The 12,342-nt window shown below is 50.3% G+C and overlaps 5 protein-coding genes across 5 annotated transcripts; 3 read left to right on the top strand and 2 right to left on the bottom strand.

Annotated features, from left to right (window-relative positions):
• Positions 1–408: 408 nt before the first annotated feature.
• Positions 409–2,226, top strand: FMAN_14412 (uncharacterized protein; the record flags this gene model as incomplete). Its single annotated transcript, XM_041825102.1, has 2 exons — positions 409–590; positions 642–2,226. 2 exons carry the CDS (start codon positions 409–411, stop codon positions 2,224–2,226), a joined length of 1,767 nt encoding a protein of 588 aa, XP_041690516.1.
• A 215-nt stretch (positions 2,227–2,441) lies between these two features.
• On the top strand, positions 2,442–5,154 carry FMAN_14413 (uncharacterized protein; the record flags this gene model as incomplete). Its single annotated transcript, XM_041825103.1, has 4 exons — positions 2,442–2,544; positions 2,616–3,222; positions 3,289–4,719; positions 4,773–5,154. The coding sequence occupies 4 exons, from the start codon at positions 2,442–2,444 to the stop codon at positions 5,152–5,154; spliced, it is 2,523 nt and encodes an 840-aa protein (XP_041690517.1).
• A 722-nt stretch (positions 5,155–5,876) lies between these two features.
• Positions 5,877–7,467, top strand: FMAN_14414 (uncharacterized protein; the record flags this gene model as incomplete). The annotated part of the gene is made up of 3 exons (XM_041825104.1): positions 5,877–6,082; positions 6,147–6,603; positions 6,661–7,467. 3 exons carry the CDS (start codon positions 5,877–5,879, stop codon positions 7,465–7,467), a joined length of 1,470 nt encoding a protein of 489 aa, XP_041690518.1.
• A 48-nt stretch (positions 7,468–7,515) lies between these two features.
• Positions 7,516–9,294, bottom strand: FMAN_16246 (uncharacterized protein; the record flags this gene model as incomplete). The annotated part of the gene is made up of 4 exons (XM_041825105.1): positions 7,516–8,299; positions 8,356–8,448; positions 8,500–8,589; positions 8,912–9,294. The coding sequence occupies 4 exons, from the start codon at positions 9,292–9,294 to the stop codon at positions 7,516–7,518; spliced, it is 1,350 nt and encodes a 449-aa protein (XP_041690519.1).
• Positions 9,295–10,030: 736 nt separating this feature from the next.
• On the bottom strand, positions 10,031–11,398 carry FMAN_14415 (uncharacterized protein; the record flags this gene model as incomplete). The annotated part of the gene is made up of 1 exon (XM_041825106.1): positions 10,031–11,398. The coding sequence occupies one exon, from the start codon at positions 11,396–11,398 to the stop codon at positions 10,031–10,033; it is 1,368 nt and encodes a 455-aa protein (XP_041690520.1).
• Between the last annotated feature and the right edge of the window lie 944 nt (positions 11,399–12,342).

The raw sequence follows: 12,342 nt of genomic DNA on the forward strand, positions 1-12,342 counted from the left end.
TGGAATAGCCTTGTTGTTGTTGTTGCTGGCATGAGACGCCCTGGGTGCCTCGTGGTTGAGCAGAGTTTGATGGTGAGGCCGGGTCATGATTGGATCACCAGGGCGCCCCGTGGGGTTTGAATGGGCTGTCCGAGAATCTGGGGATTGGTTGATCATCAAGCTTAGTTAGAGGGGACACAGTTCAGCTGTGGGGAGACTGATTGTGGATGGTCTAGACTCACTAACCCAACCCAATCTACTGTGACTGTGCGTGCTGTACTGTAATGGTGCTGTCGGGGCCCCACTCCGATGAATTTCCAGCCCTGGCATAAGTTGATAAATCATCGCTATCGGCCCTCCCCGACACTACACTCGCATTCAACACTACATACCCATCTCCACCGTCAATACCGCAGTCGCTTGCAATCAATGGCAGACGCTTCTTCATCTCGGGTAGCTCACGTTCCCTTCCCCAGATCCCAATCCCGGGGTGTCACGGCATGTCAGAAGTGCCGCACCCGAAAAACCAGATGCGACAATAGCAGGCCAACTTGTGGCTTCTGCCTCAAGCGCCGCTTGCCCTGCGTCTACCCAGAAGATGAGGGTACAGGGTATGACATGTGCAACTGTCTCTCTTGAACTGGTCTTACTAACTTAAGCAGCTCGGTCAGTGGAGCGGAGATCCTACAGGCCATTCACCACTTGACCAGGATAGTCGAGAATCAGCACTCGCCGCAACCGTCGCCTGCGCAAACAGCTGACTCTCTCTCATCGTCGGTGCTTCAGCCGAATCTTGACAACTGGGCTGTATCGCAGAATGTTGTTGTGCGACCACAGGGCGTCGAGTCAATACTCAACTGGAACATATTCGCCACAGATCGGCCAAACTGCTGTCTATTCGCCGACAACAATCCCTCGGGTTTAGGCAGTTACCCTGTTCCGGACACAAGCTATCCTCAGCTCGCATGGCTGGAGACCAAGTACATTGAAGCTCTGCACACCAAGAATCCCATCATTGATCTTGAGGAGCTGCATCGTATGATGTTACATATTGCTGAGCACGGGTTCGACTGGTCGACCAGCGCATGCCTCGTGGCTTTGGTATGTGCCAACGCGGCTATAACAGACTCGCAGACAGACCTGTCCAGCAGCTATGAGGCAACGCCTGAAAAGAAGGCAGAGATAGAACTATCGATGCAGTTCTGGAGCGTGGCCGTGAAGCGTCTTGGCTATGCGTCGGCTCAGAACACCGTGCAGGCTGTTCAATGCCTATGCCTCGCGGGAATATGGTATATGCATCGCCTAGAGCCCCTCGAGGCCTGGAAACACTTCAATCTAGCCGGCGCGGCCTGGAATACCCTTGGCTTAATACACGGGGAACTGTCAAGTCACGATGAAAGCTCCAACGAGTTCACCCTTATGCAGGCTCTATGCTTTACAATCTGGAAGTCTGAATGCGAACTGAGGCTGGAACTCCCACTACCGACTCCACCGATCCTCGACAATGCCTACGTGCCCCTCGCGTTTCCCCGCCCCCCGGACTTCGGCTCTCATCCCGATGCCAGCGACAGGGAGCGCAGTTGGTACTACTACCTCAGCGAAATCGCCGCGCGACACGTGATCAATCGCCTTGTGCAGATGAACTCGGAGGCGCCCGAGACTCCTAGTGAGAGGCAAGTGCGTCGCATGATTTCTCAGGCCGAGATGATGCAGTCGCAGATATTAGACTGGTACTCGTCACTACCGCCCATCTTCCACTTCGACATTCCCCAAGGCTACACGGCGGATGCTGTCGCCGACCCCATGGTCTTTATTCTGCGGCATAGGTACATATCCCTCTGCGAGTTAGTTTCACGGCCTTTCGTAAGACTCGGCGTGGACCAGTTGGCAGATGAGATGGATGCCTCGCTACACGGTACAATCAGCTCATACGCATCGCAATGTGTGCGATTCTGCATCTTGAAACTCGATCAGGTCGCGGGGCATCGGCATCAGGGGACTTGGTACGGTATTCGCGTGGCGACAAGCGCTGCACTGATATTGGCTGCTGTTGACAAGGCGCAACGCCTGGCAAAAGAGGATGACGCTTTTCGTCTTGTGCAGAGTGTGGCGCTGCCTGAGACTTGGAAGGATGCGGTCGCGCGGGGTGCGGCATCGGTGCAGCAGTATCTCCATGAGCCAAATGGGGGTTGTTCTAACTTGAAAGAGTTACTAGAAGGGGTAGTGCGAGGGTCGTTTCTCGGTTGATCATCTTTACCAATGTCTCGTGGCCGATCGGGGAGACTCCCCGATACTTCCCCACACGCTCCATCGGGGTCATCCGCGAGGTCTTGCGTATTACTCCGTGAATGTTTATCCTTCACAAGATATAAAAGTTGGGTAACCAACTGCCTTAGCCCGTTTTGGGCATTGTTTATACTTGAGTTATTCTGTCTTCCTGACACGCACATCTTTATACAACCATGGTTTTGAAGAGAGCGACCCACGATGACGTGCCCAACGGTTTTGATGTTGAACATGTCATCCAAAATGCATCTGTCTCTGACAAAATATCTCTACTCTCTGGTGAGTTGCAATTCAGCATTCTCTTCCCCCCAGACCATTCGACTTGCTAACTTGCCTCGTTTTTTCCTCAGGTCGAGACTTTTGGCACACGAACCCGCTCCCAGCATTCAACGTTCCATCCATACGTGTAAGCGACGGACCAAATGGCGTGCGAGGAACCAAATTCGTCGACGGCGTACCTGCTGCCTGCCTGCCCTGTGGTACCGGTTTAGCAGCCACCTGGGACCAAGACCTCCTGTACAAAGCAGGCACGCTGATCGGTAACGAGTGTATAGCGAAGGGCGCCCACTGCTGGCTCGGTCCTACAGTGTGCATCCAGCGATCTCCCCTCGGTGGCCGTGGCTTTGAGTCGATGGCAGAGGATCCTTACGCAACGGGCAAATTAGCTGCTGCTTACATCAAAGGTGTACAGTCTACAGGCGTTGTGTCCGTTATTAAGCACTGGCTGGCGAATGACCAGGAACATGAGAGAGTTGGAGTTAACGTTGTTGCGAGTGAGCGCGCTTTGAGGGAGATACACATGCTTCCTTTTCAGATCGCGCTTAGTGATGCAGCGCCTGGCGGTGTCATGGCTTGCTATAACAAAGTCAATGGCAAACATGTTTCGGAAAACAGGGATTTCCTTGACTCTTTACTCCGCGAGGAGTGGCAGTGGAAGGGTCTGATCATGAGCGATTGGTACGCAGAAATCCCCGCAGTCCCTCCTAAACCAAAGCTGATACTAACATTCATCACTTGCTGTAGGTTTGGGACTTACTCTACTACCGAAGCCGTCAATGCAGGACTGGATCTCGAAATGCCAGGACCAACGAGACAACGTGGCCAGCTTCTCGACCTTGCAGTATCGACCCGAAAGGTGTCCCGGTCAACCATAGACACGCGAGCGCGAAACGTTCTCGAGTTCGTACAAAGATGCACAAACGTTCCTGTTGCTGCAGAAGAAGGTGGACGCGACTTTCCCGAAGATAGGCAGCTCAACCGAAAGCTCGCAGGCGACAGCGTTGTCTTATTGAAGAATGAAAGTGGCCAACTTCCCCTCAAGCGACCTTTCAAAAGCATTGCGTTGATCGGACCAAACATGAAGACCACTTCCTTCTGTGGAGGCGGCTCTGCCCATCTTCAGCCTTACTACACTGTTTCTCCCTACGACGGGATCGTGGCCCAACTACCGCCTGATGTCGAGGTACGCTACGAAGTTGGTGCTTCGGCAAGAGGTTGGAATCCACTGCTGCAGGGGGGTATGATCACCACGCCGGAGGGAGCACCGGGTATGCGAATGCGCTTCTACAGTCAGAGTCCCAGTGTACCTGACCGCGAGATTATCGACGAGAGCCATCTACCTAATTCCTCTTGGCTACTGATGGGCTACTCGCATCCGAAACTAGACAAGCTCTTCTACACAACTGTAGAAGGCGATCTCGTCATTCAAGAATCAGGACCTTTTGAGTTTGGGCTCGCAGTCTATGGCACTGCGCGACTCTATGTCGATGGTCAACTCCTGATCGATAATAGTCTCGTCCAGCGCAGCGGGACATTCTTTTTTGGTAAAGGAACTGTCGAGGAAAAGGCTGAGATGCACCTTGTTCAGGGCCAGAAGTACCGCATCACCATCGAGTATGCGAGCGCACCGTCTTCCAAGCTCGTCAAGCCAGGCGTGGTCAATTTTGGCGGTGGTGCTGGGAGAGTTGGTCTAGCAAGTGCAGTTGACCCTGAAGTCGGGATCCAGAAGGCCGTCTCCGCAGCGCTACAGTCCGATGTGACCATTTTGTGCGTTGGGATGACGAGTGACCAAGAGTCTGAGGGCTTTGACAGGCCTCATATGGATCTTCCTGGAACACTTCCTCGGCTTGCGTCGGCTGTCTTGGCTGCCGCTCCTGACACCATCGTTGTTACGCAGAGCGGCACTCCGTTCAGCATGCTCTGGGTTGAAGGAGCCAAGACTCACGTGCATGCTTGGTTAGCTGGAAACGAGACTGGAAATGGTATTGCTGATGTTTTGTTCGGCACAACCTGCCCCAGTGGAAAGCTCCCGCTTTCGTTTCCACGCCGTATACAAGACACGCCGACCTTTTTGAACTTTGGTAGCGAGAGGGGACGTGTTATCTATGGTGAAGATATCTATGTTGGGTATCGGTATTACGAAAAGGTCGAGCGCGAAGTGCTGTATCCATTTGGGTGAGTGAAGAGGACGAGACTTTGCTTAAGACAAACTGACATGATATGTATAGACACGGTCTATCTTATACTACGTTTACGTACGAAAAGCTGAACGTCACATCTTCGCACGTAAGCTTCGAAATCACCAACTCTGGTTCCGTGCCTGGAGCCGAAGTATCCCAGCTTTACATCGCTGCCGACGAGGCTACGTCTTCTATCCAGAGACCTAAAAAGGAACTCAAGGGTTTCAAGAAAACGTACCTGCAACCTGGTGAGACGAAGAGGGTAGAAATTCCGCTGGATAGATTTACTACATCCTTTTGGGATGAGGAGTTACATTGCTGGCTAAGCGAGAAAGGTTTGTATACAGTATTGGTAGGATCGAGCAGTAACAAGGTTTTGCTTGAGGGGGATTTGCGTGTGGAGGCAACAACTAGATGGACTGGGCTTTGAGGAGTATTAGATAGTATGAGAAGGGATTCATACAAGCTGTCATATTGGCTAAGCTCTCAGTATATGGAGGCATTTATTCTTTGATCATGAATCTTGGACATGCATTAGTTTGTGTTTACCAGTTATCTAAGTCAACAGCTCGGGAAAAGAATAATGCGTTGAATGATTGTTTTATCGAACTTGAAGCTTTAAAGAAAAAGTTGAAAGAAACCATATCGCAATGAATTTACCTCTGGTGTAACGAGATACGTACTTTTTCCGTCACCGAAGCAAAGTTCTTATTTTCAGAATACCCTAAGACAGCCACAAGGGTCATAACGAGTCACTTGATCCTGTAGGCTCTCATCTTTAATACAGCAGAAACTAGTCTAGCCACTAGGGGAGCACTAGGGGAGCACTCCGGAAGGCTAACGACATTAAGCCTCGGTTGGTATAACCCTTGTTAGCGTATGCAACCTGCTGACAGGTGGCGGAAGGGTGCCTAGTGGGTTTTGTATCGGGGAGCTCCGCCGACGGGTTTAAACACCATGATTACGATGGCGATCCGATGGACGCATCCGAAGTAAATGGCCTTGCATTTTTTTCCCTCCATAACCCTTATTTCTCTTCCGTACAAGAGCTGTTCAAAGACCAATTGATATCAGTAGTTGACTATATATGACTCTCATTCATCGACTGCCATCGCCTATGTCCTAACCATCGACATCGCGGTCAATGTAGACATGGCCAACAACATCGAATCAACCTCGCAGGATACCCTTCCTCCAACACCAGCCATGACAGAAAAGGATGAACGCGAGGGCTTGCCTCAGACTGTCAGTCATTTCCTGGACTCGAACGGTCCAGATGACCCAGATCTACCATTGAATTGGCCAAAGTCCAAGAAATGGATAAATATCATGATAGTATCTATTCTGACACTCTTAACGTACGTGCTCTCATCAAAGCGCCCAGATATACTCCATTTCGCTGACACATCCCCCTCACAACAGCCCCTTTGCATCATCCATGATCGCACCAGCAATCCAGCCCATCATGGACGAAATGCACGAAACGAATCCCAACATTGGTTCATTCATGGTATCAATCTACCTCCTCGGCTACGCCTTCGGTCCTCTCTTCCTCGCCCCGCTCAGCGAGATCTACGGTCGACTCCCCATATACCGCATCTGCATGGTCACTTTCCTACTTACAAACATCGCATGCGCTCTGTCGGTCAACATGCCCATGCTTATAATCTTCCGTCTCCTGACCGGCTTGGCCGGCGCGTGTCCGTTAACTATCGGACCTGCGAGTGTTGCAGACTGTTTTTCTCAGCAGGAGCGTGGTCGAGCTATGGCTATTTGGAACATGCCTGTCTTGCTGGGCCCGAGTCTTGGACCTGCTGTTGGCGCGTATGTCTCGAGAGGTCTGGGGTGGAGGTGGAACTTTTGGCTGCTTATTATAATGGTAGGGAACTTCGTTTCTGATACTTCTATATCCTGGTTGTACTGATATGTGTTACAGACTGGAGCTGTTCTTGTTGTCTGCGCTTTCGTCCAAAAAGAGACTCATCATCCAACAATTCAGAGAAAGAAGCTCAAGACACTACGAAAGGAGCGTGACACTGAAGACTTATCACCCACTACACCGCACAGACAACTCATCAAAAGAAGTCTGGCTCGCCCATTGAAGATGCTTTTCTTGTCACCGATCATCTTTGGTCTCTCATTCCTGACCGCGATCGCCTACGGAACTCTATATCTTTTATTCACGACGGTCTCCGAAACCTTCAAAACAAGATACGGCATAGTCACCAACGTCGGTCTTATCTATCTCGGCTTCGGATGCGGTCAAATTGTCGGACTGATACTCTTCGGCATGGTCTCAGATCCAATTCTCAGAAGAATGGCCCGAGGGGGCGAACTCAAGCCCGAGTACCGCCTCCCCCTCATGATCCCATGCAGTGCGATAATCCCAGTCGGTCTGTTGATATATGGATGGACGACAGAGTATGGAGTCTTTTGGTTTGTGCCTGTTATCGGCACATTCATGATTGGCTTTGGGATGATCACTGTGTTTACATCTGTGAGCACTTACTTGGTTGACGCGTTCCCTACGTATGCTGCTAGTGCTACTGCGGCGAATACAGTGCTTAGGAGTATTGGAGGTGCGCTTTTGCCTCTTGCGGGTCCAAAGATGTTTGATACCATTGGCCAGGGATGGGGAAATACACTGCTTGCGGGTGTATCTTTGGCTATGATTACTATGATTGTTATCTCCTACAAATATGGGGAACGCCTGAGGACAGGAGCAAAGTTCCAGCTAGACTAAGATGCATGTTGTTACAAGAATGAAGTACAATAAGATCTATTACAAGTCTTAAATAATATTTGGTGAGCTTGGCTGAAACCCGTCAAGACCCCATGTCACAAGTCGATAGCATGAAGCTACGCCACCTCTCGTTTCGTGAGAATACTTCTCAAGTCCATGCAAGAAACTAACAACGGTCTCACGCCAATCTCCAGGAAGAACTAGTCGCCCAGATGCAGTTGCGGACTGGGACTGGAGGCTCCGAGCAGCACCAATCAGTATCATGGAACAAGCTGTACTATTTCGAATCCATATCCACAGTCCATGGTCCAGTTTGTTCATTCGATCCACAGCTTTCAGTCTCCAGGCACAGTACTGGAGGCCCAAGGAGGCTATACGGACAATCTCGTCATCCAGAGCACTGGGGAGTTTGAGGTCGTAGTTTAGACACAGCCGTACGAACGACCGACACAGAAGCTCCTTGATGAATAGATACCGCGAACGGAGGATTCTTTTGTAGATATTCGACTCGGAGGAAATAGTTGCATCCGGCGGCGGGAACGATATTTCTGGTGGGAGGGACAGATACCAGTCCTGTAGCTGCGAGCCAAAAACCTCATATGAACGCAGTAAAGAGTTGGCTTGCGCTTCGCTGGGGCATCCAGAGATCTCGACTTTGGCGTCGATGATGCGGTTGATCAAATGTCGGGCAGCGATGTCTGCGAGGAAGTAGTACCAAGCTATAGTCTCGTCGAACAGACAGTTCGCTGCTGGTGGCGATGGAAACGTGAGGCGATCCTCGATGTGTTCCAGCATTGAGCCTGGTAAACTGGGTATTTCGTAGCGGATCTCGCTATGTGTGTCCAGGTGTGTTAGTCATAATATATACAGGCATGGCTGCTTACGTACACTTCCGATTTATATGCAGTGTAGAAAATGCTTTGCTTGATTGCTTGTGGACTAGAGGGGGAATTCGGCGGCCCAGCAGACATAGTGGGTTCCCTACAAATTGTGAGCATTGGCATCGTCGTTGATAACCTGATTATGTCTTACCTCGCCCATATTGCAGAGTAGCAGGAGTTTCCGGCCATGGTGAAGTACCTCCAGGCCTCGAGTGGCTGTAAATTGCACATGAACCAGATGCTGTAACTCACGTCAATATGCTTGCCTCCGTATTCGAGAACTACGAGAGGTATGTCCTCGCATCAAAGCATCTTACCCTGCCAAACACAAGCACTGGGCTGACTCCAATGTATTATGACTCATTGCTCGCCCAAGCCTTTTACAAGCGACGCTCCAGTACCTATAAGCAATATCCGTCGTTTGGTCAACATCCCAACTGTTGTTGCTTCTGGGTGTTTCGACATGCGGATCCTGACATAATGCACCGATGGCACACACAAGGGCAACAAGACATGTCTGCGTCGTCCAGTCCAGTCCATTTTCTGAAACCTTTATCACGTACTGGTCGAGTACAGCGACGTCTAGAATGGGATTGACGCTGTGGACAGTACTGAGATAGCATTTCTGCAGCCTCTTTAGCTCTGGGAAACTTATTGGGGGGAGCTCGTCTGGCATAGCCATCAAGCTTCCGTTATCGATAGGGATAGGGTTGACATCTAAAGGGAACACATTCCATTTCAAGACGCTGTCGAGACCTTCGGAGAATCTTTCGACGTGACCTTCGGGAACTGCAATGGACTGCGGTGTAGCAGTCAAGTTGACCAGAGAGTCAGCTTCATTGTGCCTCGTTGGCTGGTGGGTTTGAGAGGGTGTATCGGCTACGCCCGAAGACCGTTGTTCCTTTACATCTTGAGCCAGGTCTTGGACGGCCTGTAAGATCTGCATGCCCAAGTCATGACTCCTTTAGCCGCGAGAGATCTTGGTCAGTTCATGTCGTTAAGAAAAGGAAGAGGAAAAACATACAAGGGCCGATCTGCCGAGTCAACAGTATCATACCGACACTCCGAGTTGCTCTTCTCACAGTAGCTGCAAACAGGCCAGCGGCTGTCGCACTTCGTCTTCCTTGAGCGACACACTTTGCACGCTACAGCAACACGTCTTCGGGTTGGTTGGGCATCTCTGCCCGTTTCATTCGGCTGTGGGTCGAGACGAGTTCTCTTTCTCGGGCGACTAGCATCGTCTTGAGTGTGGGCTTGAGACTGCATCGCGGAGGATAGGAGAGATGGTATTGAGCAGAGTAACTTGGGACGTTCGGCTGCTCCCCGACCGTGTGCAGGCAGGGTTTATGAATGAAATAAGCGGAGTGAAAAGCTGGGGCATGCTAGTCCAGTGTAGCTTAGCGCTGAATTCTATGTTAGTTGGTGCCATCTACTTGTTGCGGAGAAAAGGCTTACCCTAGGCGAGGCAAGAAAACTCGGTATCTTGATCCTAAATGGAAAAAAGAGTACGATAATTTAGTATAAATTTAGCCTCAGTTGAGATTACCTTTTGCTGAGTTTATTTTTACTTATAACATGAGGCCTAATGTTTTATCAGTTAGGTAGACAAACATTGGCCACGATCCCTTGACAGCAAGACGAGGTCCGGATTAATAAACCCGCCAACTTCTGACAGATCATCCTTATCCTACAACATCACTGAGAGACCTTTTAATCCACCTTTGATCTAGCTCATCAATTGTGACTTTACCCACGCCTCTCGCCTTAACCGTCTGCCGCAGCGTTGTCCTGAGCAGATATGTCGGCGTACAGCTCCAAGCATGACACCAACTGTTATTCCGCACATCCCCATACGGACTCGCCATACAATCCTCCGCATCATAACATTCCCAGAACGTGTCAGCCCCTGCCTCCACCATACCGCCCCAATAAGACTTAATAAGATCCACGCATTCGTCATAGCATCCAACCATTGCGAGAGCGTCGCAAACGTGGTGCCATAGATAGGGGGTTAGTGGCTTCACAGCTTCTGGATGTGCAAGCGTGGCGAGGAGAGATTTTCGGGCGATTTCTGGAGGGAAGGCTTCGCATAAAACTAGCCACGCAGCTGACGCAAAGCTGACCTGCTGGGATTCTCCAGATACAAAGACACCATCCTTCAGGAACGAAGTCGCAGCGCCTGTCATCTTGAGGATCAATTCGTCATACGGAGGCTGCTTATTCAGCTGCATAGCGAGCTTATTCGTAATTTTCAGGCAATAGAGTAGCAAGCCATGTGCTCCCGCGCTCTTATCAAGACCTTTGGCCCAGTCGAGAAAAATAAAGTGCTTGCTGCTTTCAGCCTCGAAGGCGAAGGAGGTAAGATTGAGACTGCGTAGCATTCGCTTTGGGCAGTCCAGGACAGTTTCCCAAAGGAGATTCCCGGTTCTCGTGTCCCCAGAAACCTCAACATAGTCATAAACAATGGCGGCAAATAGAGCGTCATAGTCGGCGATGTAGTCTGTCGAAGCCGTCAACGTGGGCTTTTCGAAGATGCAGGCTGGTAATGAGCCATCCGCATTTCGAACTACTACAAACTGGAAAAGACATCTTTTGACAAGGTTGAAGTCCTGGAATGTGCTGTAATTTGCCAGCGCTTGTAGGCGGAGATCCCCAATCCACAGCCTCCTATCGCGTCTCGGGCCATCTTCGAATACGGTTTGCATACAGTCTCGTAGTGTGGAGATGCAAACGTGGTCGATGTCTTGCAGAAGAGGATCTGAAAACTCAACTGCTTCGACGTGATGGTCTTGACTGACGGCGCTGACTGATTCGCATTGTATGTTCGAGAACGATACCTTGAACTTAGGAGAGGTATCGATGATTTGAACGCGTAGGTATCTGAAAGAGTATCGGCGAGGTAGGTTTATTGTCTGCGGACATATGTCGACATTGATGATCTCGTCGGGAAGCCAAGCAGTGCTGATCCAGGTATTCACATCATTCATATCCATCGTCACATCAAGTGGCGACTCGCCAAACGTGAGACGCAGTCTACATGGAGCGTCCATATTTGGCCCAACGTAGTCCAAGTGGAATGATAGATATCCAACCATATGTATGCCGAAATCTAAGATAAAGTCGGATCCTTTCCCCCAAGACAGGGAGGGTAGTTTGTTGATGTCATGCTCAGCGGTGCGAGCCTTGAGGCCAAAGAATGACGGGCTGGCTTTTTCGAATCTGGCTATTCTCTGGGGAAGTCGGATGCATCGATGAAGTTTGGGGAGTAAGTCGTTTGCGATATGCTCAAACTCTTGGGCCATGGTTACTTGGGGATTGGAACTGTTCGATTCCCGGACCACGTTGTCTGGAGAGGATGGCACGCAGTAAGAAGCAAGCAGGAGGATAATTAATTCTCCAAAGGAAGAATCAAGGATTACAAAAGCCCGAGAATGGTGATTCTCGCCCCAAGATAAACCGAGATTGATAAAAGTGTCACTGTCATGTCTCTGGAGGTTGAGTTGTTGCCCCATCGCTTATCTGTCTCTGATTGGTCGCCGGGGAGGTTCCCCGATCAGTTGGAACCTCGTCAGCCAATCAACGGAGCCCAATCAGGGTGTAGGCCGCGGGGAGTCTCCCCGTGGTTAGTCCCGTGTTTGACAATATCAGAGGTCTAGAGCCGCCACTGAGCAAACACTTCAATATTTCTGCACTAGTTTCGTGGTAAGATCCAGTAGGAAAAACATTTGCAACCATGAAGCGTGTATTCCAGCCTTCACATCACCAATAGCTCAACTGCAACAAACGGCTAAAATATTAACCAGAGCTATGCAGCATCTTTGATGGTCGTGATCTTACTGAAGCTAGCTGTACCCCACATCATTCTATCAGCTGCCACGAGACTCAAGGAATAGACTGCAGTCCGTGACCTTCGCCCCCGGTATTTCTCCCCGACATCTTGAGCAAAGCCCTCGCGACAACCCCATGGGGAAAAATATTAGATCCATACTGTTGG

Source organism: Fusarium mangiferae (assembly GCF_900044065.1).
Source record: "Fusarium mangiferae strain MRC7560 genome assembly, contig: FMAN_scaffold020, whole genome shotgun sequence".
NCBI classification, from domain to species: Eukaryota; Fungi; Ascomycota; class Sordariomycetes; order Hypocreales; family Nectriaceae; genus Fusarium; species Fusarium mangiferae.